At 35.2% G+C, this 25,613-nt stretch overlaps 1 protein-coding gene and 1 non-coding gene across 2 annotated transcripts; both read right to left on the bottom strand.

The window, feature by feature from the left end:
* Positions 1–7,025: 7,025 nt before the first annotated feature.
* On the bottom strand, positions 7,026–9,480 carry LOC130944193 (uncharacterized). The gene is made up of 2 exons (XM_057872387.1): positions 8,709–9,480; positions 7,026–7,248 (listed from the first exon to the last, which is right to left on the bottom strand). The coding sequence occupies exons 1-2, from the start codon at positions 9,306–9,308 to the stop codon at positions 7,081–7,083; spliced, it is 768 nt and encodes a 255-aa protein (XP_057728370.1). The 5' UTR covers positions 9,309–9,480; the 3' UTR covers positions 7,026–7,080.
* Positions 9,481–18,733: 9,253 nt separating this feature from the next.
* Positions 18,734–18,841, bottom strand: LOC130952488 (small nucleolar RNA R71). The gene has a single exon (XR_009074672.1). It is a non-coding gene; the product is annotated as a small nucleolar RNA R71 (small nucleolar RNA).
* Positions 18,842–25,613: the final 6,772 nt, after the last annotated feature.

Here is a 25,613-nt window from a genome sequence, read left to right as displayed (position 1 = left end):
CTGCGCACTTTTACACAGAAAACTATGTCTTCCGACTCGAAAAAATTCACTGAATCCAAATATCATATTGAAATCATCAAATTCCAATTGCCAAATCTTCCAACCATATTCGCTCCTACTTACTCATTATTTAATTAATTTCGGTTAGACCGGGTATTACAAATATCAAAGAGATAAATAATGGTTTTTGATAATAATGTATGCTAATCTACACAATCAAATGAGAAATCAGCTTTGGCCTAAGCTCTTAAACATAGCAAACTCAATGGATGGAGATTGATTGATAGCCGGTGACTTTAATAAAATTAAGGATGTTTCAGAAAAAAAAAGAGGAGCAGCTTTGGATATGAGAACATGTAACAACTTTACAAATTGGATCAATAGATGTGGGCAGATTGATTTAGGTTTCATAGGATCAAGATTCACGTGGAAGGATCCAAAATGGAATGGGCATGATAGGGTGTTCAAACGATTAGATAAGACACTCTCTAACTCTATGTGGAGAACTAGATTCCAACAAGCAACTGTTGAAGTTCTTACTAGAACCAATTTTGACCATTACCTTCTTCTTATCAAATGTGAAAAAGAAAGAAACGGTAGTTATACTAGACCTTTCAGACTTGAAGCCATGTGAAAATTACATCCGAATTTTTAAAACTGCATAAGAATAAGTTAGAACAAAGAAAACTCTCTACTAACAGTTATTGGAGAACTTAAAAAAGACCTGCTAAAGTGGAATAAGAAAATATTCGAAAATATTTTCAAAGCTAAAAGAAGATTTCTCAACAGGATTGCGGGCATACAAAGAAGCAACACATACGGAGTAAATTCTTATCTAGACAAATTGGAGTAAGATTTGAATAAAGAACTGAATAAAATTCTAAATAAGGAAGAAACTTTCTGGACGCAAAAATCAAGACAGGAATGAATAGTAGAAAAAGATAGAAATACAAGATACTACCACACCAAAACCATCATCAGAATGGAGAAAAAATAGAATTCAAAAGCTTCAAAACAAAGATGAAAACTGGATCGAAGAAGAAGAAGAGCTAAAAGCACATGTCCTCAAACACTTCCAAGATCTATACCAAGAACAAGTAAATATTATTCCAATTGATAATTTATCAAGTTCGATGCCTAATTTTAGTACCTCTAATTGTAGAAAACTGATAGCTATGCCTACGGAAATGGAGATAAAAAGAGCTATTTTCAGCATCAGATTGCTTAAGGCACCAAAAAGTGGAAACAACTGGGAGATAATGAAAGGGAAGCTGTGCAATTCATCTACAACTGTTGGACCGAACCCAAACAAATAAAACAAAGCAACACCACCCTCTTCACACTTGTCTTTAAGCTCAACAACCCTGAGTTAATAAGTCAATTCAGACCTATTGCTCTTTGCAATGTGTGCTACAAAGTTATAACTAAGATCCTGGTTGATAGAATAAAGCCTCACTTTAATGACAAAATTGCGGCTCATCAATCTAGTTTTGTCCCGGAAAGAAAAATTCAAGATAATATTATGATTTCCAAGGAGATGATGCACACCATGAGAAGAATGAAAGGAAAAAAAATAACCTATGGCCATCAAAATTGATTTTGAGAAGGCATATGACAGGATAAATTGAAATTTCATGATGAGAAGACTTCAAGAATTTAATTTTCCAAGCCACCTAGTCAATTTAATTATGAACTGTGTCCAAACGATTTCTTACAGTGTGATTTGGAATGGTAATAGAACAAAAGAGTTTGTGCCTAAAAGACGCTTGAGACAGGAAGACCCCATCTCTCCCTACCTGTTTATCATCAGCATAAATAAACTTTTTCACCTCATAGAAGACCGTGTTCAGAGAGGTTTATGGAAGCCAATTAGAGTGGAAAGGGAAGGACCTGACATATCCCACCTTATGTTCGCAGATGACCTTCTCTTGTTTGCTGAAGCAACAATGGATCAGATTAAGGAAGTGACAGGGGTGATTGAAACCTTTTGCAAAGCATCTTGACTGAAGATCAATATAGATAAATCCGCCATTATTTTCTCTAAAAAAACTAATATGAACATTTGGGATGAAATCACTAAATATTCGAGTTTTAAAGAGCAAAGGGACTTAGGCCGTTACTTGGGGGCTATGATCACTAGTAAAAGAAAAGGAAAAGAAAACTTCAAATACATACTAGAGAGAGTCCGTAACAAATTGAAAGGGTGGAAGAGTAAGTTCTTATCACTTGTGGGAAGACTTACACTAGTTCAATCGGTGTTAAGCTCAGCTCTCAATTTCAGCATGCAACATGAAAGAGTACCAAAAGGAACCTATTTAGAAGTGAAAAAACTGCAGAGAAACTTCATATGGGAAGATAAATCTGTAGATAAGAAGAAAATACATCTCATAAATTGGAAGACCCTTTGTCAATCAAAATATTTAGGAGGACTAGGATTCATAAGTCTCAACACTATGAATGATGCTTTCCTACTAAAAATCATTTGGCAAGTTACGAAAAATTCCAAAGCACTATGGGTTCAAGTTCTTTCTAATAAGTATTGCAAGGAAATAGGTTGAACAATCTTATGCAAGCAAAACGAGGAGATTCACTCTTTTAGAGAGAAATTATAAAACTATGGCCTATGTTTTTAAATTGTTCTATTTACTACATTGAAAATGGATTATCTACATTTTTTTGGAAGTGAAATTGGTTAGAGAATAAAAAGATTCTTGTAAATAAAGTGTTAAATCTGGACACTATGAATGTTGAAAGTCTAGTATGAGAATGGACCAAGCAAAATGGCGAATGGAACATAGACAGACTTAATCAGAAGTTGCCTCCTGTGATTGTGATGGAAATTATATGCAAACCACCACCTCAGGCAGAAAATGAGGATGATGGAAGAAGAGGAAACTGTCTCAAGATGAAAATTTTTCTATTAACTCTACCTACAAAGAACTTAAAAAGTGGCCAAGTGAGGAAAAAAACTATTTGCAAACAACTCTGGAGTTGGAGAGGACCATAAAGAGCGAAAATATTCTTGTGGACAGTCATGCACAAGAAATTGATGACAAATTAGAGAAGAGCTATGTAATAGAGGACAAGAAGACATCTTTCATGTGCTAAAAAATTGTCCGAAAGCTTCAACAATTTGGGTGGACCTAGTTAAAACAGACGAAATCCATAATTTCTTTCAATTGGAATGGGACAATTGGATAGAAACAAATTTTCAACAGCAACTGGAGAAAGAAGAAGAGATAGATTGGAGGGATGTGTTTATCATAGTTTATTGAAGAATTTGGCAATGGAGGAACAAAGAAATTTATGAACAACAGTATACAAGACCAATGCAACCATATGTAGAAATTAATAAACAAGCCAAGAACATTAAAGGTGCTCTTGAAAAAGCTTACCTCATCGGGCAAAAAAGAGGAAGAAATGAGAGGAACGTTCGATGAACCCCCCACCGGCAGGATGGATCAAACTGAACTCTGATGAAACAGTTCAGGGCAATCCAAGAACTACCAGTTATGGAGGAATTCTACGGAATAAGGAGGGGCGCTGGATAGCGGGCTTCTCTCACAAAATTAGAGTCGGAACAGCTTTCATGGCGGAACTCTGCGGTGTGAAAAAGACATTAGAGTTAGCTTGGACAATGAGTTTTTAAAAAATAGTGGTAGAGATAGATGCTGGATCAGTGATAAAGTTTCTCAACAATTAAAAAAGTTTGGCCTCCAACCCTAATGTTGTGGTTAGCAAGATATATGAATTAAAAAGAAAAATTGGAATATTCATTTTGTTCAAATATATAGAGAAGGTAATATGTATTGCAGATTACCTAGCAAAAAAGAGTTTAATAATCGAAGCTAATTTTATTTTTGGGGATACACCTCTCCCTGATCTTGGGAGGATTATTAGTGATAATGAAAGAGGGGTTACCTTACCTCATTTAGTTTGTATCTAGGTTTTCTTTTGGACGTTTTAACTCTGTTTCATTATAAAAAAATATGGTTAGCAACTTTCTTTCTGGATCCTTTGTAAAACTCTTGATTCCAAAAGAGATATTAAATTAGTATTCAGTGTCTACATAACTACAAAGCAAGAGATCACAACAACTCATGCTCAAAAAAATTAAAATAGAAACTAATATAAAGAAATACTCTAACACAACATTTCAAATATCACAAAAACAAAAATGCCTAACCAAACACACCAAGTAAGACACCAACACAACTTTAGAAGAAAGACAAAACAAGACTTATACCATACTTTTTTCATATTGAACATCTTTCTTCTGATTCCTATCGTTGTGTCACTCTCTTCCTTCTTCTGGTCCTTATGGTTATACTCATATCTTCCATCTCATTTTTTTCACCCAAGTCCTGTCTAATTTAATTTACAAGAGCTTCATCATCGCTACAAGACAAATTAAGTTGCGATCCTATTCTCCATATTTTAGTAATTTTACTTTCAAATTTTTCATCTTTACTTGCAGTTGGAACCTCTCCCTCAAAGTCTGCCTCACTTCTGTTCTTACTAGTTTTTTCTCTGAATTTATGTTTCGCTCTTCTTTTTCCTTTTGTATCCTTCTTTCTCTTATGATTCCACTTCTAATTTGATCATTTTTTCACCATTTCTCATTTCTTATTTTATGTTTTAATTTTTTTATCTTTTGATCTTGCTAAAAAGAATTTTGTTTCTCTTTCATGTCACACTTCCTCACACTTCTCAACTTCACTTGAATTGGTCTCTTATTTTTAAAACTTGGCTAAAGTAAGCTTTTTTTGATAATGTATAAAATGCCAAAAACAGTGGCAGAAAAGTTGATATCGCTACAGAGAAGATTCCTGTGAAGCAAGAAGGAAGGCAAGAATGGTCTGGCACTAGTTAAGTGGGAGGTAGTTCAAGCCCCTAAAAATTGGGTGAATTGGGAATAGGTGATGCCGTGGTCAGAAACACTGCACTACTATTTAAGTGGTGGTGACGTTTTTCAAAAGAAGAATATCTATTATGGAAGAAGGTTGTATGCTCTTACTATGATTTGAACCCCAGTGTGATGTTATCAGCTCAAACATTACCTATTAGAGAAGGTCCATGGAAGGATATCTGTAGCTACAGTTCAAGGATAGTGTTGTGAAAGATAAAATGATTGCGGGGTTGTCTATGGAGGTGGGTGACGGAAGGAGGACTCGATTCTGGGAAGATGTCTGGTTACAAAGTGGTCCATTAAAGATGAGTTTTCCAAGACTTTTCTCCATTTCAAACCAAAAAGGATTAGTCATAGGGGATTGTGGGTTCTGGGATGGGTTAGAGTGGATTTGAAATTTCCAGTGGAAGAGAGATTTATACCAATGGGAGTTAGATTTAGTGGTTCAATTGCATGAGACTTTAAGACTTGTAAAGCTGGCACATGATAAGCAAGACAGAATTTTTTGGAAGTTTGACAAAGAAGGTATATTTTCAACTAACTCTTTTGTGCAGATAGTACAGTTAGAATCTCTTCCGGAGGACATAACCAGCTACAGTTTCACAAGAACCTTATGGAAAGGTTTGGTGTCGCCACGAGTGGAGTTATTTATTTGGTTTACTCTGATAGGAAGAGTGAATACTAAAGAAATACTGCTTAGATTGGGAATTATTAGTCAAGGTGATAACATGTACATTTTGTGTAATAAAGAAGTTGAACATATTCATCATTTGTTCCTGGGTTGTGAGTTTACTTGGCAGGTGTGGTATCAATGGCTATCTGAATTAAGGAGATCATGGATTATTCCGAGCTCACTAAAAGAACATTTTGAGAGTTGGACATGTGTTGCTAACAAGAAGGTAGAGCGTAACAAGTGGCTTATGTGCTTCTTTTCGGTTATTTGGAACATTTGGCTAGAGAAGAACGGACGAATTTTTAATAACAAGGAAGGGAGTGCAGATAAGGTATTTCAGAAATCTTTAAACAGTGTTAGAGAATGGAGTAGTTTAGATCCTTTTTGTTGTTGATGGCTATGCCGTAGATGACATTAAGAAAGTTTTTTTCTACTTGTTTATGTCGTAGTGTCGGTTTGTTTGTCGCTCCACTTTATTGTGTCGAGCTCTCTTATTAAAAAAAATGTCTTCAAAATCTGATAAACTTAAAGGACCTGAGACTGATTCGTTTTCTATTTCATCACGAGTCTTCTTGCAATTAAAATCATTTATCATTGTCGTATCCTTAAAAATTTTATGTTGGAACTCCAATTGATTTTCTCGAACAAAGTAGACGAAAGAAGCAACACGCTACCCACGTGTTGCATCACTAGTCAATCACACGCAATATGCAACCTACGTGTCGGGTATACGCAGTCTGCATGCTGTTATGGTGCAAACTATGAAAATGATTAATACTCAACTTGCGTCAGACCGCCACATTCACATACAATTCTATCTCTTTATTCTATTTAGACAAAAACACCAAAATTTTTTTCATATTAAAAAATGAGCCGACAAAGGAATAACACAAAAAAAAAATTAACTCCTTTTAATGATTAATGTTTTGGTAATTTATCCATTTAATAATGTGATATTGAGTTCGTAATTTAACAGTTAGTTTTCTATATATACTTTATTGAACTTCAAGTGCTGTATTTTATCCATCTCCTTTCTTAAAACCGTTTTAGAATTAATTCTTTGTAAAAAGGAAAAATAATGACAATAGAATATGAGTAGTAAATTAAATTTAAACTCTTATGTTATATGGAACAAGTATAATAATCCTTGAGAGAAAATTTGACAGCTGAAAACATTAAAAAAAAGTCTTTATAGTATATACCAGAGATGAGCTGGATCCATTCAGATTCCCAACCAATAAGAAAAATATATGAAAATAACCCAGTTGTTATAAGATTCCAAAATGGTAAGCTGTTATCAAACTGTCACACCAAATAAAAATGAAAGCAAAACCAAAAAGAGTAGAACAGAAAATTTGTTAAAGAAAACTTAATTTATTAGATTCCAATTTTCATGTACATACAAGAAATTTGAATAACTTTGCCAGCATAAAAAGTGGATGTGCTAGCAGCTAACTCTTATATATATTTATATATATAATAATTATATGATATTATATTAACATGTACCTTTACCCAAGGTCTTCTTAACTTTGGTCTTGAACAGTAAAATATACAAATTTTCCATTGAGAAATAAAGAAAACAACCCGTTGCATGCGTCACGAAAGAACCAAAGCTTGAACCTACAATGCAATGCCACACCGGACCATAAGCTTTGTCAAATTCCTGCACATGAACCAACACACCATAAAATAATGTAATGTTATTAAAAATAAAATATTGAAAACAAATAATTAAATCACTATATTTCATAAATCTTGCTGACCAAATATTTATAAATAAATCAACATACACTGTCTATGCAGTGCACATGGGGTGAGAGTTGAGCCTGAGAATTCATATTAGGGAAATATAATAAATTAGATAAGATTGGATTATATCAATTCAATTGTACCATTTTTATTTTTCTTATTATATGAGAAAATAAAAAAAATGTAAAATTTTAGCTAGAGTTGTAGGGGCTATAGGAGTTTAACACATGGGGTGTTGGAGAATTTTGTGATTAATAAGATTTGATCTTCATAATGAGAAGAAAGGAGTAATTAATTAATTAAGGAGACTCTAGCGAGCTACCAATTAAGTAAAGTAGCAACTTAATAGGGTTAGCATTTGGACGGTGAAGATTGAAAGAGATCCAATCAGAAAATGACAACAGTGTATGTATGTTATTTAGCATTTTAGCTAGATGTGTGATCTCCTTTTTGATTGGACCACAATCTCATCAATTATTCACTCAAGAGAAAATGTCAACACATGCATGCGTCGTTTAGTCACCTTTCATTCCACAATTCTCAATCATCCAAGAAGCAAAATTCCAAAAACAAACCCCAACCGAATAATAATCTTTACTACTTTTAATACCTTTGCAACACAATCTTCTATAGTTCTATAACATCTATCTTTTTTGGTTTATTCACAAAACTTTAAATTGCAAATAAAGCTTATCTAACTTCAATTTCAACACATCTAACTAAAAACTAGATAGATGTTTTGATACATACAAACTAACTATATTATATTATTTTTTTTCATTTTTTAATCATTTATTTGATTAACAAAATATTTTTTTATAATTTAAAATTTTTTAACTGATTGTAATTTGTAACCATTCAAATAACTGTTTTAAACGGTTCTTATAAACGATGACTTGCTCATATATTAAAAATCTAAATAGACATTAAATAAATTTTTTAAATCAATTACTTGAATAATTAGAAATCGATTACATTTTCGATACATACGAACTAACTATATTATATTATTTTGTATTTCATTCTTTAATCATTTATTTGAGAGACAAAATATTTTTTTATAATTTACAAATTTTTAAGTGATCCTAACCATTCAAGTAGCTGTTTTAAACTGATTTTATAAACGAAGGGTCTAAACAGACATTAAATGAATTTCTTAAATCAGTTACTTGAATAATTAGAGATCGATTAAATTTTTAAAAGATGTTTTGTGTTTCAAACAAATGGTCAAGCAGTGAAAATGACATTTACTTTTATTATATTTAAAGATTAGAGAGCAAGAATATAAGAATATTTATCACATATTCTATAGTGTAAAGTAACAGAGAAAGTATTGAAGATGATGATAGGAAAAACAGTAAAGTTTATATATACCTTCTTAATGTTATGAGCAATGTGTTTAGAACTAAACTGTTCCAAGCTATCAAAGGTTCTTCTAGCAGAACGAAAGGCATGCAGTTGCATGAAACTTGGCATGTCAGAAACCAAAACCTTAACCTGAAGATATGCTGTCACTGATGACAATGTCTCAATCTGTGACACTGATTTTCTTCCTTCATCAACAACAACCTTTTCTACTCCTCCTCCTCCAAAATCTCCCTCAATCTGAGACACTGATTTTCTTCTCTCTTCAAATATCACTCCTTTTGATACTGTTACTGCTGGTGATGATGCTGCTGTTCTTGTCTCTATGCAAGAAACTGATTTTCTTCCCTCTACAAATCCTTCTCCTCCTCCTCCTCCTCCTAACTCCAAGCCTGATGTTGAATTTCTTGCTTCCACAAACCCACCTTCTTCAACAACAATCTTTTCAGCATTTGAAGAATTTCGAGTTCTGGTTAGCCTTTGCAACCAAGTTCTAGATGAACTGGATTTCTTGCCTTGATTATCCTCGTCTTTCTTTCTCTGATGATGATTTCCTGTTATTCCAGCTTTATAAATGTACAAGAACCCTCTCTTTTGGTTACTAGCCATGATTCCAATTATTCCCCTCTCAACAAAGACTACTCAATGGAATTGGAATCACAAGCATATTATAAGGAAGACCAATAATTAATATAATATAATGTTTTATTAGTTAGGAAAGAAGATGACAAATGACATGCAAATGAATTAATTAAAGGCAGAGGCATGTGTGATGTGTATGAGGGTGTGAGCAAGGAATAGATATGCATAAATTTTACCCTAAGATTTGATATGTGGAATCAAAATGAGATAATGCCTAATGTGGATGTGGGACTAATCATTAGTTTCTGGGGCACATTTGTCCCCCATTGATCTGCTTCTAGACATGCAACATCCATGGACCCCTACCCTTGCCAACACCTCTTTGTTGGGTTACCCTATAAAAAGGTCACTATCTACCTAGGATGTGATCTTTTATTTTATTAGCTTCAACAATTTTCCATCTTTATAAATAACCATATAAACCCTTGATGCATTTTATCATTAACAAATCGGTCCATTGTTATGGTAATTTTTCAGATTTTTTATACATAGTAGAATATATAGTCAACAGATGAATTCATTTCATTTTGGTTTTTCCTCTGTCTTAACATGGCAGGCTAAGTTGGATTCATCCACTCCTATAATTAATTAAATTGTCGTCTATATATTATACATAAGATGCAACTAACCTGCCAAAAGATCCAAATAATAAGTGAACAATTTTTCAATTGGCATGAATTATTACAAGCTGTTTGCCCAATTCGAATCAACAGTCATCCATAAAGAATCAAGATTGTTCAAACAAAAAAAGAAAAAAAATTAGAGGTGTTAGTAACAACTTATGGGCCAATGAAATATATATATAGATCTACTAGCTAGGGTAGCTCTTTATAATATAATAAGAGAGCATTATTATTATGTGGACATCATGAATTTATAATTATAATATATGCAGCGGAATAATTTTGTGGTGTACGATATGTCTTAATAATGGCATAGCGATTTAATTTGAACGGCCACAAGAAGGCATAGAAATTGATTAGGTACCTTCCGTTTTGTTGATTGCGCAGAGTATATTTTAAGGTGTAAGAGGGGTTAGCCCCACAACGGAACATTTTTGTTTGGTTGCTTACAATATCTTCTAGTTCAAACAGATCAAGAATTAATACTTTACACATCTAAATTTTATTTAAAGATTTATTGTTAGTATAAATTACTATATACATAATATTAGATTTAAACACTTTATATTTATTTAAGGGAACGAATGAACTCATCAGTTAATTAATCAAAAATAAATGCCCCACAACTGACACTGTTCTGTGTAGTAGTGTGGACCTTCTATGGGATTTTGCTGGATTCATGAACCTTTTTAAGATAAGCAACTTTTTTCCGGGTGGAAACAATTTTTTTTTCCTTTAGAACTCGTTCGTGATGATGTACGTTACAAATCTTTATAGTCAAATTTCTAGTCGGGGTAAACTGGTGAATTCAAATTAGTTCAAAAGTTTTATTCAAGAATACTTTGATACTTGTGGCTAGAATTAGATTATTGAAAATGGAGCTACTAAACTAAAAACGTTTAAAAAGTATTTTTTTAAAGATATTTTTTAGTAATTAAAATTTAACATATGTAATCGATTAAACTGTATTATTTTTATTAAAATTAGGTCAGACAAATTAATTTGACCAAAAAAATTGTGAATTAAATCTTGAATCGATCTAAATTAATATTATTTTTTATGAAAAATAACTATAATACTCTTATTATGAAAAATAACTAAAATATTCCTATTATATATATATATATATATATATTAAAAAAAACTCTAATCCTAACCTTATGACGGCAGAAAAATAAAGGGCTAGAATTTAAGATTCTCATAATTAATATATATAATAAGAGTATTTTAGTTATTTTCTATAATAAAGGTATTATAGTCATTTTCTATAAAAGATAATATTAATTTAGATCAGTTCAAGATTTGATTCACTATTTTTTTTTGTCAAATTAATTTTTTTAGCCTAATTTTGATAAAAATAATACAGTTTAATCGATTATATGTATTAAATTTTAATTATTAAAAAATATTTTAAATATCTTTATCTAAATAGTTCTCTATTAAAAATTATTCAAAATATACCCAAAAAAATTATTTATAGACGTATAGTACATCATTTTTAAAATATTTTTTAATCCGACGGACCAGAAATTAATATAGAATATTAAAAGGATAGGAGATGTATAAGATGTTTAAAATCTCCTCCAGAAGACAAATTTTTTTAATATAACAGTAGAGAATGGTATTCATCTTAGAAGATAAAATTTGGTTTATTGAGACATAGGAGATACCTTATTATATAAATACTAGAGGCTCGATGTCAAGCCACTCTTCTATTGTTGTTAATTTATATAACAATTTTAATTAATATTAACTAATATTTTTAGTTTAGTAGTCTAAGTCTAATATCATATTTTTTACTAATAATGTTAAATATTATTAGCTAATTATTACTATTCAAAAATAATAAATTGTGCTAGTCATATAATATTACTCATATTAAAAAATTACATAAATTAGATAAGCTTTAATATGTTGTTGTTTCATTTTAAGAACTAATTTTCTTTTTGTATAAAAAACACAGAATAGACATCGTAGATTGATTTATGGATTTTTTATTTAAATAAATAAAGTAAATATTTTAATTAGTAAAATAAATAATTATAAAAATTATTATCAAAATCCATTTTTCAGGCTTATCTCGTCGTTTAATAAAAAAATCCAATGATTCACATATTTAATATAAAATTAACATAAAAAAATCTCTACACGGTATAATCGTCTTTGTAAAAGATTTGAAGCATTAAAATTATATATTTTTCAGGCAAGGATTAAAGAAAATCTTGTTGGTAGAGTTTAATTCCTATGCAAATAATTTACCACGTTGTTGTATCAGACTCTTTAAACAAAATCGAATTATTATAACTTTTTATATGATAAAGGATCAGTTAGGTTTATGAGTTTAGTACATTGAAATTGCTTTGAAATATCGGGAATGGATTATTTGGTGTGAATATTAAATTGGTGGAAATTTAGGTGTGCAGTTAACTTCCTGTGAAGTTGATAACTAAGAGTCGTAAGATGATTTGATTGATTTGACTAAATTTTCATCTAACGACTCTCGGCTATCAACTTCACGTGAAGTCGATTGTACCTAAGTTTTAACCTATTAAATTTTTCTAAAATAAAAAATGTTAGTAAGGTAAATAAAAAAAATTTATCCATCATATAAAAATAGTTTGATTCACAACTAACATAACTTACAAAAACAACCTTGATAATTAAATTTCCATTTTCCCATATTTTAGAATTATGACATCTAATTCACATTGATATCAACGAAGAAGAGACTATTTCTTCCATTTAGTCCCATCTCCAATCCCTCCACTATTGTTTGCATTTCCTGATAATTTGTTGACTATGTCACTCTTCAAACCTCTTATTAACAAAAATATTAGGTAATAAAAAAATATTAATTAAAAACAGTCAAAATTTATTTTATTAGTATTTATTAATTATTGTTAAAATAAATAAATATTAAATAAAATAAATTTAAAGTGTTTAGACTGATTTTTTATTATTCCCTAACATTATCGTTTTATTAAATACTAACATAAGCTTAGATTTCAATACTGGCCTCGTCAATTTAAGAGTCTGCATAATAATGCATCTAATTTGTATAATTAAGAACATCAATTAATAGAAATAATATATCACGTAACGACGTACCACTTTGATGTGTTATAGCTATTAGGTAGCTAGCTAGGGCGTGCGCCCTTCAGAGATGTGTTTACTATATTCCAATTTAAATTTCCTTGCATACAACATATTTTTAAACAATAATAATGTTTTAATAAAGAATTAAAGCAATACTTTTACAACAATTTTGCACTTAGTATATAACTCCCCGGTCATTTTCATTCTACGGATATTATTCAATAAATAATGCTTACTATGAATATATATAGTTGTAGAGGAAGCATTTGGAGGTCGTTGGAATGTATTAGAACATTTATTTCGAAATAAATGCTCAGTTATGGGGAAGACATGCCGGTTGATGACACTGATGGTGGGTTTTGGACTTTAGTTCCTTAATTAATTAATTAATTGACTTGGGAAATAATTTCGTCACATTTCATATATGCTAATAAGCTTGTTCAATAATTTTGGATTGATTTCTGAATGGAAAAGTTTAGGAGGCACCAGTTTTATTGAATTTTGGCCAGCATGTAACCAGGAGAGAAAAGTAAGTTATTGGATGAAATTTTACATCAATCTCACACCATCAAATCATTATTGATGACTAATTGATGGCTAACAATCACAAAAATTGCTGGCCCCTACCATTGCTCTTTCTGAATCATGTGAACGGTTATTTCATCTATCTTTCTACAACCTGTAATTCAAAGAGTCCCGCCAACTTATCGAGAGATAGCAATAGTATTCTACCAGTGTTTTTGCGTGAATTGAGTAGGTAGTATAACTCGTTCTCTTCACAGTTAATTTTGAGTTTTTTATTTTGATTTCGAATTTTTTGTTCGGAAAGAGATACATTTGGTGCAGAAAGAATAAAGAATAAAGAGGGATTTGGATCCTCTAAAATTTGAATTTCACTTTAAAGAATAAAGTGTGATCTTCTATTTTTGAATAGTTTCTCTTTCATATTTATTCTTAGTCCCACCTATAAAATCAATTGTGAGAGATCACACTTTACTCTCTAAAGTGAAATTCAAACTTTAGAGAATCCAAATTCAATAAAAAGAAATGATACTATGAAAAAATATTTCGATACTTAAATCAATTAATGTGTAAAAGTATGATTTTTCCTTTGATAAAGTGTCTTATCTCCTTTTATATGTGAGGCTAGATATTAACAGTTATGCTTTAGAAATCATTTGTATTGAAGAAGAGTAATATCATATCAGGACGTTATGATATACGTTTTAGTGTGCAAGATCGAGTTATAACTTTTGAACGGATTATAACACATGAGCCGAATTATAACGTACAAGGCCGATTTATAATATTTTGATTAAGTTATAACAGCCATATCATAACCTCCAAACTTTTAGCCGAAGAGCCAAACAAATTAAAAAAGAGTTGGAGTTGAAGAAAAATTTAATTGTAAAGTTGGAAGCTAAACTTGCTGAAAAAGAGAAAGAGTTGAAGCTTAGGAAGAGCAACTATGAGAAAGAGCCTGAGCTGTTAAAGAAGAAAGATAGTGATTTGTCTAGCATGAAAGATCAGGTAATTGAAGTGACTATAAAACTAAAGGAGTTAGAAAAAAATAAACAGACTGAGATTTTAGATACCTTTGTAGAAGAGTTTGAGCGGGATGTTATGTAAGCCAAATTTTTAGTTCCGAATAGAGATCTGTCACAGATGGAGCCTAGAAAAATTGTTTGGAATGGTGCTGATGAGCGGATAATTTGTATACTTTTTGGCATTATTTTTAGTATGTTTTTAGTATCTTTTAGTTAGTTTTTATTATATTTTTATTAGTTTTTAATTAAAATTCACTTTTCTGGACTTTACTATGAGTTTGTGTGTTTTTCTGTGATTTCAGGTATTTTCCGGCTGAAATTGAGGGACCTGAGCAAAAATCTGATTCAGAGACCAAAAAGGACTGCAGATGCTGTTGGATTCTGACCTCCCTGCACTCGAAGTGGATTTTCTGGAGCTACAGAAGCCCAATTGGCGCGCTCTCAACGGCGTTGGAAAGTAGACATCCTGGGCTTTCCATCAATATATAATAGTCCATACTTTGCCCAAGATTTGATGGCCTAAACCGGCGTTCAAAGTCACCTCAAGAAATTCCAGCGTTAAACGCCGGAACTGGCACCTAAATGGGAGTTAAACGCCCAAACTGGCATAAAAGCTGGCGTTTAACTCCAAGAAGAGTCTCTACACGAAAATGCTTCATTGCTCAGCCCAAGCACACACCAAGTGGGCCCGGAAGTGGATTTTTATGTCATTTACTCATTTCTGTACACCTTAGGCTACTAGTTTTCTATAAGTAGGACCTTTTACTATTGTATTAAGAATCTTCGGATCTTTGGAACCTTTTTCTGGAGATCTTTTGATCACATTGGGAGGCTGGCCATTCGGCCATGCCTAGACCTTGTTCTTATGTATTTTCAACGGTGGAGTTTCTACACACCATAGATTAAGGTGTGGAGCTCTGCTGTACCTCGAGTATTAATGCAATTACTATTGTTCTTCCATTCAATTCCGCTTGTTCTTTGTCCAAGATATCACTTGTTCTTCAACTTGATGAAGGTGATGATTGACGCCCATCACCATTCTCACCCATGAACAAAGTGACTGACAACCACTCTTGTTCTACAAGCATCTGAGGCTTAGTGAATATCTCTTGGATTCCTGATTGCACGATGCATGGTTGATCGCCTGACAACCGAGTGCTCGCCTGACAAACGAGCCAACCATTCCGTGAGATCAGAGTCTTCGTGGTATAGGCGAGAACTGATGGCAGCATTCAAGAGAATCCGGAAGGTCTAACCTTGTCTGTGGTATTCTGAGTAGGATTCAATGACTGAATGACTGTGACGTGCTTCAAACTCCTGAGGGCGGGGCGTTAGTGACAGACGCAAAAGAATCACTGGATTCTATTCCGGCCTGATTGAGAACCGACAGATGAATTCCGCTATGCTGTGACCAGAGCATATGCAATCGTTTTCAATGAGAGGATGGGAGGTAGCCACTGACAATGGTGAAACCCTACACGAGCTTGCCATGGAAAGGAGTAAGAAGGATTGGATGAAGGCAGTAGGAAAGCAGAGAGACGGAAGGGAAGGCATCTTCATGCGCTTATCTGAAGTTCCTACCAATGAATTACATAAGTATCACTATCTTTATCTTTTGTGTTATTTTCGTTCATCATCATATACATTTGAGTTTGCCTGACTAAGATTTACAAGATGACCATAGCTTGCTTCAATACTAACAATCTCCGTGGGATCGACCCTTACTCGCGTAAGGTTTATTACTTGGACGACCCAGTGCACTTGCTGGTTAGTTGTGCGAAGTTGTGTAATGCCATGGTACTGAGCTACCACGTTCTTGGAGCCACTACCGGGGATTATGAGAGTTGTGAAAAAAGTATTGTTCACAATTTCGCGCACCAAGTTTTTGGCGCCGTTGCCGGGGATTGTTCAAGTTTTGAGCAAGCTTTTGGTAACAATGCCTGGGATTGTTCTAGTTTGGACAACTGACGGTTCATCTTGTTGCTTAGATTAGGTATTTTTTTTTTTTCAAAATTCTTGAAGATGAATTCTAGAGTTTCATGATGATTTGTTGAAATCTGGCTGGCTGAGAAGCCATGTCTAATCTGATTGGACCGAGGTTTCAACTTATCACCACAAGAGCTTGTTGATTTTCATCAATTTTGCTTTTGAAGCAATGATCTGCTAAGGCTTGGCTGACCTTTGGTCATGTCTAGTGTTTTGGACCGAAGCTTTCTTTGAAAGCTTGGCTGGCTGTGAAGCCATGTCTAATTCCTGGACCGGAGTCTTAGACTAGCATTGCACTGATTCCTGGAACTCTCATTAAGAATTTTGATATCTTTTCCCACTTAATTTTCGAAAAATACAAAAAAAATTTACAAAATCATAAAAACCAAAAATATTTGATGTTTCTTGCTTAAGTCTAGTGTCTCATCTTAAGTTTGGTGTCAATTGCATGCATTCATTCATGTATCTTAAGGATCCTCAAGTAATTCTTGATGATTTTTGTGTTCTAATCTTTGAATTCTATTGACTTGAAGTATTTTGTGTGTCTCATATGCATTCTCATTTTGATAGTGTCAGTAGTATACAAACTGCTAAGTTTGGTGTCCTGCATGCATTGTTGTCTGGTTCTAGTTACATTTTGATTGTTCTTTATTATTAAAAATCCAAAAATATTTTTTATTTGTGTCTTTTCAAGTCAATGATACAGAGAATTGAAGGGTCAGAACATGCTGCAGATGAATTATACAGAAAAAGCTGAGCATTCAAAAATGCCCAGTGAAGAAGACAGACTGGCGTTTAAACGCCAGCTAGGGTACCTGGTTGGGCGTTTAACGCCCAAAAAGGTAGCATTTTGGGCGTTAAACGCCAGAATGTATACCATTCTGGGCGTTTAACGCCAGGATGGTGCTAGGGGGAAGATTTTGTTTTCAAAATCAATTTTTTTTCAAGTTTTCAAAGTTTTTCAAAATCAAATCTTTTTCAAATCATATCTTTTCAATCAAATGTTTTCAAAATCAATTTCTTTCCTTTTTCAAGGATACTTCCTAACAATTAATGATTTGATTGAACATCTCAAATTTATTACCTTTTCTGTTGAGAAAGGTTTAATGTTTGAATCATATCTTTTCTTGTTAGGCAAGTCACTAATTTTCAAAATCAAATCTTTTAAAATTGTTTTCAAAACATATCTTTTAAAATTGTTTTCAAATCATATCTTCTCAGTCACATCTTTTTAATCACATCTTTTTCAAATTAAGTTTTCAATCAAATCTTTCTAACTTCTAATTTCGAAATTTTTTTTTTTCAAAAATCACTTGATTTCTTTTCCACTTTCAATTTTCGAAAATTATCAATCAATTTTTAAAATGTTTTTGACATCTTTTTAATTAATTTTCGAAAATCCTCTTCCCTCCTTCCCACATCCTTCTATGTATGGAGTACTACTCCTTCTTAATGCACAATTCGAACTTTGTCTCATCAAGCTCGAATTTTTTTTTTCTACCTTCTTTCTTCTCTTTTTCTTTTCCTCTGACATCTCAAGGAATCTCTATACTGTGACATAGAAGATTCCACATCTTCTTGTTCTCTTCTCTTTCTTATGAGCAGGAGCAGAGACAAAGGCATTCTTGTTGAAGCTGACCCTGAACCTGAGAGGACCTTGAAGAGAAAGCTAAGAGAAGCCAAAGCACAACTCTCTTTAGAGGACCTGACCGAATTCTTCAAGGAAGAAGAACCCATGGCAGCCGAAAACAACAACAATGCCAACAATGCAAGGAAGGTGCTGGGTGACTTCACTGCACCTACTCCTGATTTCTATGGGAGAAGCATCTCTATCCCTGCCATTGGAGCAAACAACTTTGAGCTTAAGCCTCAATTAGTTTCTCTAATGCAACAGAATTGCAAGTTCCATGGACTTCCAATGGAAGATCCTCATCAGTTCTTAGCTGAATTCTTGCAAATCTATGACACAGTCAAGACTAATGGGGTTGACCCTGAGGTCTATAGACTGATGCTATTCCCTTTTGCTGTAAGAGACAGAGCTAGAATATGGTTGGATTCTCAACCTAAAGAAAGCCTGGACTCTTGGGAAAAGCTAGTCAATGCCTTCTTGGCAAAGTTCTTTCCACCTCAAAGATGGAGTAAGCTTAGAGTGGAAGTCCAAACCTTCAGACAGAAGGATGGAGAATCCCTCTATGAAGCTTGGGAAAGATACAAACAATTAATCAGAAGATGTCCCTCAGACATGCTTTCTGAATGGAGCATCATAGGTATTTTCTATGATGGTCTCTCTGAACTATCCAAGATGTCTTTGGATAGCTCTGCTGGAGGATCTCTTCATCTGAAGAAGACGCCTACAGAGGCTCAGGAACTAATTAAAATGGTTGCAAATAACCAATTCATGTACACTTCTGAAAGGAATCCTGTGAACAATGGGACTAGTCAGAAGAAAGGAGTTCTTGAGATTGACACTCTGAATGCCATACTGGCTCAGAACAAGATATTGACTCAACAAGTCAATTTAATTTCTCAAAGTCTGTCTGGAATGCAAAATGCACCTGGCAGTACTAAGGAAGCTTCATCTGAGGAAAAAGCTTGTGACCCTGAGAACCCTTCAATGGAAGAGGTGAATTACCTAGGAGAACCCTATGGAAACACCTATAATTCTTCATGGAGAAATCACCCAAATTTCTCATGGAAGAATCAAGAGCGACCTCAACAAGGTTTCAATAATAATGGTGGAAGAAACAGGTTTGGCAATAACAAGCCTTTTCCATCATCTTCTCAGCAACAGACAGAGAGTTCTAAGCAGAATACCTCTGACTTAGCAACCATGGTCTCTGATCTAATCAAAACCACTCAAAGTTTCATGAATGAAACAAGGTCCTCCATTAGAAACTTGGAAGGACAAGTGGGTCAGCTGAGCAAGAAAGTTACTGAAATCCCTCCAAGTACTCTTCCAAGCAATACAGAAGAAAATCCAAAAGGAGAGTGCAAAGCCATAACCATGGCCGAATATGGAGAGGGAAGAGAGGAAGTGGACGCCACTGAGGAAGGCCTCAATGGACGTGCACAAGCCTCAACTGAGTTCCCTAATGAGAAACCATGGGAATCTGAGGCTCAAAATGAGACCATAGAGATTCCATTGGACTTACTTCTGCCATTCATGAGCTCTGATGAGTATTCTTCCTCTGAAGAGGATGAGTATGTCACTGAAGAGCAAGTTGCTAAATACCTTGGAGCAATCATGAAGCTAAATGATAAGTTATTTGGAAATGAGACTTGGGAAGATGAACCTCATTTGCTCACCAAAGAACTGGATGACTTGTCTAGGCAGAAACTGCCTCAAAAGAGGCAAGATCCTGGGAAGTTTTCTATACCTTGTACCGTAGGCACCATGACCTTCAAGAAGGCCTTGTGTGACTTAGGGTCAAGTGTAAACCTCATGCCCCTCTCTGTAATGGAGAAATTAGGGATCTTTGAGGTGCAAGCTGCAAAAATCTCACTAGAGATGGCAGACAACTCAAGAAAACAAGCTTATGGACTTGTAGAGAATGTTTTGGTTAAGATTGAGGACCATTACATCCCTACTGATTTCATAGTCCTAGAGACTGGGAAGTGCATGGATGAATCCATCATCCTTGGCAGACCTTTCCTAGCCACAGCAAAAGCTGTGATTGATGTTGATAGAGGTGAAATGATCATTCAAGTGAATGAAGAGTCCTTTGTGTTTAAGGCTCAAGGATATCCCTCTGTCACCATGGAGAGGAAGCATGAAGAGCTTCTCTCAAAACAGAGCCAAGCAGAGCCCCCACAGTCAAACTCTAAGTTTGGTGTTGGGAGGCCACAACCAAACTCTAAGTTTGGTGTTGAACCCCCACATTCAAACTCTAAGTTTGGTGTTGGGAGGTTCCAACACGGTTCTGAGTATTTCTGAGGCTCCATGAGAGTCCTCTGTCAAGCTAATGACAGTAAAGAAGCGCTTGTTGGGAGGCAACCCAATGTTTTATAGTTAACTATTTTCTTTTGTTAATTTATCTTTTTTGTAGGTTGATGATCATAAGAAGTCACAAAAACAATGAAAAAAGCAAAAACAGAATGAAAAACAGGAAGAAAAACAGCACACCCTGGAGGAAGATGCTGCTGGCGTTCAAACGCCAGTAAGCCTAGCAGTTGGGCGTTTAACGCCCAGTCTGGCACCATTCTGGGCGTTTAACGCCAGAAAGGGGCACCAGACTGGCGTTAAACGCCAGAAAAGGGCTAGAACCTGGCGTTAAACGCCAGGAATGGGCACCAGCCCGGCGTTTAACGCCAGAAATGGCTCAAAACGTGGATTTTGATGCCATTTGGTGCAGGGATGACTTTTCCTTGACACCACAGGATCTGTGGACCCCACAGGACCCCCACCCACCCCACCATCACTCTCTCTTCTTCCCCCATTCACCAATCACCTCAACACCTCTTCCCCAAAAACCCTTCACCTATCAAATCCCATCTTTCTCTTCACCACTCACATCCATCCTTCATAAATCCCCACCAACCTCACCCTTCAAATTCAAACCACTTTCCCTCCCAAACCCACCCATTATGGCCGAACCATTACCCCCCTCTCTCCTATATATACCCTTCTTCAAACCTTCATTTTCACATAACCTAAACACCACTTCTCCCCCTCTTTGGCCGAACACACCACCATCTCTCTCTTCTTCATTTCTTCTTCTTCTACTCTCTTCTTTCTTCTTTTGCTCGAGGACGAGCAAACATTTTAAGTTTGGTGTGGTAAAAGCGTTGCTTTTTCGTTTTCCATAACCATTTATGGCATCCAAGGCCGGAGAAACCTCTAAAAAGAGGAAAGGGAAGGCAAAAGCTTCCACCTCCGAGTCATGGGAGATGGAGAGATTCATCTCAAGGGTGCATCAAGACCACTTCTATGAAGTTGTGGCCATGAAGAAGGGTCAACTTTGATCAAAGGTTGGACCAAGTCCTCATAGACATTTATGAAGAGGGCGTTCAATGAAAGAGAGATTCAAGAGGGAAGCCGGTTCAACTGAGAAGGCATGACCTCAAGCCCATCACTAAGAAAAGGATGGAGCAAACAAGAGAACTGAGTTCCAACATGGGACAACTAAGGGTGGAGCATCAAGAACACTCCATCATCCTTCATGAAATTAGAGAAGATCAAAGAATCATGAGGGAGGAGCAACAAAGACAAGGAAGAGACATTGAGGAGCTCAAGCACTCCATAGGATCTTCAAGAGCAAGAAAGAGCCGCCATCACTAAGGTGGACCCGTTCTTTGATTTCCTTGTTATTTGTTCTTCTGTTTTTCGATTTTTTATGCTTATGTTATTCCATGTTTGCGTCTTATGATCATTAGTGTCTTAGTGTCTATGCCTTAAAGTTATGAATGTCCTATGAATCCATCACCTTTCTTGAATAAAAACGTGCTTAATTGAAAAGGAAAGAATTGCATGAATTCTGAATTTTATAATAGTTTAATTATTTTGATGTGGTGGCATTACTTTTGTCTTCTGAATGTATGCTTGAACAGTGCATATGTCTTTTGAATTTGTGGTTCATGAATGTTGGCTCTTGAAAGAATGATGAAAAAGGAGACATGTTACTGAGGATCTGAAAAATCATTAAAAATGATTCTTGAAGCAAGAAAAAGCAGCGAATACAAAAAAAAATAATTAAAAAAAAAAGAGGAGAAAAACCGAAAGAAAAAAAAAAGAAAAGAAAGAAAAAGAAAAAAAAAGAAAGAAATAAAGTTGTGATCCAAGGCAATAAAAGTGTGCTTAAGAACCCTGGACACCTCTAATTGGGGACTCTAGCAAAGCTGAGTCACAATCTGAAAAGGTTCACCCAATTATGTGTCTGTGGCATGTATGTATCCGGTGGTAATACTGGAAGACAGAGTGCTTTGGGCCACAGCCAAGACTCAATAAATAGCTATGTTCAAGAATCATCATACTTTACTAAGAGAATCATTAACACTATCTGGATTCTAATTTCCTAAAGAAGCCAATCATTCTGAATTACAAGGGATAGAGTGAGATGCCAAAACTGTTCAGAGGCAAAAAGCTAAAAGCCCCGCTCATCTAATTAATACTGATCTTCATAGATGTTTTTGGAATTCATTGCATATTCTCTTCTTTTTATCTTATTTGATCTTCAGTTGCTTGGGGACAAGCAACAATTTAAGTTTGGTGTTGTGATGAGCGGATAATTTGTATACTTTTTGGCATTGTTTTTAGTATGTTTTTAGTATCTTTTAGTTAGTTTTTATTATATTTTTATTAGTTTTTAATTAAAATTCACTTTTCTGGACTTTACTATGAGTTTGTGTGTTTTTCTGTGATTTCAGGTATTTTCTGGCTGAAATTGAGGGACCTGAGCAAAAATCTGATTCAGAGACCAAAAAGGACTGCAGATGCTGTTGGATTCTGACCTCCCTGCACTTGAAGTGGATTTTCTGGAGCTAAAGAAGCCCAATTGGCGCGCTCTCAACGGCGTTGGAAAGTAGACATCCTGGGCTTTCCAGCAATATATAATAGTCCATACTTTGCCCAAGATTTGATGGCCTAAACCGGCGTTCAAAGTCACCTCAAGAAATTCCAGCGTTAAACGCCGGAACTGGCACCTAAATGGGAGTTAAACGCCCAAACTGGCATAAAAGCTGGCGTTTAACTCCAAGAAGAGTCTCTACACGAAAATGCTTCATTGCTCAGCCCAAGCACACACCAAGTGGGCCCGGAAGTGGATTTTTATGTCATTTACTCATTTCTGTACACCTTAGGCTACTAGTTTTCTATAAGTAGGACCTTTTACTATTGTATTAAGAATCTTCGGATCTTTGGAACCTTTTTCTGGAGATCTTTTGATCACATTGGGAGGCTGGCCATTCGGCCATGCCTAGACCTTGTTCTTATGTATTTTCAACGGTGGAGTTTCTACACACCATAGATTAAGGTGTGGAGCTCTGCTGTACCTCGAGTATTAATGCAATTACTATTGTTCTTCCATTCAATTCCGCTTGTTCTTTGTCCAAGATATCACTTTTCTTCAACTTGATGAAGGTGATGATTGACGCCCATCACCATTCTCACCCATGAACAAAGTGACTGACAACCACTCTTGTTCTACAAGCATCTGAGGCTTAGTGAATATCTCTTGGATTCCTGATTGCACGATGCATGGTTGATCGCCTGACAACCGAGTGCTCGCCTGACAAACGAGCCAACCATTCCGTGAGATCAGAGTCTTCGTGGTATAGGCGAGAACTGATGGCAGCATTCAAGAGAATCCGGAAGGTCTAACCTTGTCTGTGGTATTCTGAGTAGGATTCAATGACTGAATGACTGTGACGTGCTTCAAACTCCTGAGGGCGGGGCGTTAGTGACAGACGCAAAAGAATCACTGGATTCTATTCCGGCCTGATTGAGAACCGACAGATGAATTCCGCTATGCTGTGACCAGAGCATATGCAATCGTTTTCAATGAGAGGATGGGAGGTAGCCACTGACAATGGTGAAACCCTACACGAGCTTGCCATGGAAAGGAGTAAGAAGGATTGGATGAAGGCAGTAGGAAAGCAGAGAGACGGAAGGGAAGGCATCTTCATGCGCTTATCTGAAGTTCCTACCAATGAATTACATAAGTATCACTATCTTTATCTTTTGTGTTATTTTCGTTCATCATCATATACATTTGAGTTTGCCTGACTAAGATTTACAAGATGACCATAGCTTGCTTCAATACTAACAATCTCCGTGGGATCGACCCTTACTCGCGTAAGGTTTATTACTTGGACGACCCAGTGCACTTGCTGGTTAGTTGTGCGAAGTTGTGTAATGCCATGGTACTGAGCTACCACGTTCTTGGAGCCACTACCGGGAATTATGAGAGTTGTGAAGCAAGTAGGCATATTATACATTTAAGCAAACTGCAAGTAATCAAAGCAAACAAGCACATAAGAGATGCATATGACGAATGCCTATCCTATTGGCTATAATATCACATGTCGGTTATAGTGCCAAATCTGACACAAAATTCAGTCGGTAACTCCCGAATTAGTCTCTCTGTTGCGCATACTAAGGATGATTAATTCCGAGGGATGAGTACCCTACCACCTTCTCCATTCAGAGGGAAATGTTTCGAGGGAGAGTGCCTTACCACCTTCCTCTGGATGCCAAATGATTCCGTGGGTTAGTCCCCTACCACCCTGCAACTAGAGAGAAATGTGAGTGGGAAGCCCAGCTTCAACCCTCACATCTCAACGTAAGCGGGAGACTGCCACAAATCCTACGCTGGCACCGCTATCTCGACAAGAGGGAGACTACCACGGCCATTGCCTGAGGCGCATAGCAACTTAACAAAATAATACATGTCACGTGAGTGGGAGATTACCACAGACCTCACATCCGAACATAGATGGAAGTCTGCCACAGCCTCTACGACAGAAAATAATGCATATCACAATCATATACTCCATCTCAGAGATCACTGCTCATAGCACAAGTCTACTTATACTCATCTCAATAACCATAATAATTCATTTTCAAGTTCCAATCTCATCATCCATCATCAATATCTCAAATTCATCATCAACCCAATTTCCCATTAGTTTACAAGACAAATCCACCCAACTGACATACCAAGCCTAAGTCATCGTCTTCTAAAATTTGTATATAAATCCATTAATCTCATATATAAACCCATCTATACTAATCTTAGGGCCTAATTACTAGTCACAAGTCTTAAGGAGAAGTTAAAGAAGTTTAGAAAGCTAGAAAACCTTTAAAAGTGAAGAAAAACACATTTTCAACAAAATAGGGATTGTACGTATGCACCCCCTATCGTGCGTACGCATACGTTGAAGAAAGTGCATCTGCGTATGCGTGCCAATATGCCACGTACGCATCCAAAAAAAATTAGACCATCCCGCGTACGCATGCATAGGCCACATACGCGAGAAGGCTTGGCAGAGACGCATGTCTGCGTATGAAGGGGTCTGCGTACGCA

This window comes from Arachis stenosperma, chromosome 1 (assembly GCF_014773155.1).
Source record: "Arachis stenosperma cultivar V10309 chromosome 1, arast.V10309.gnm1.PFL2, whole genome shotgun sequence".
NCBI classification, from domain to species: Eukaryota; Viridiplantae; Streptophyta; class Magnoliopsida; order Fabales; family Fabaceae; genus Arachis; species Arachis stenosperma.
Note: the sequence above shows the minus strand (reverse complement) of the source record. Positions and strands in the feature narration are given on the sequence as shown.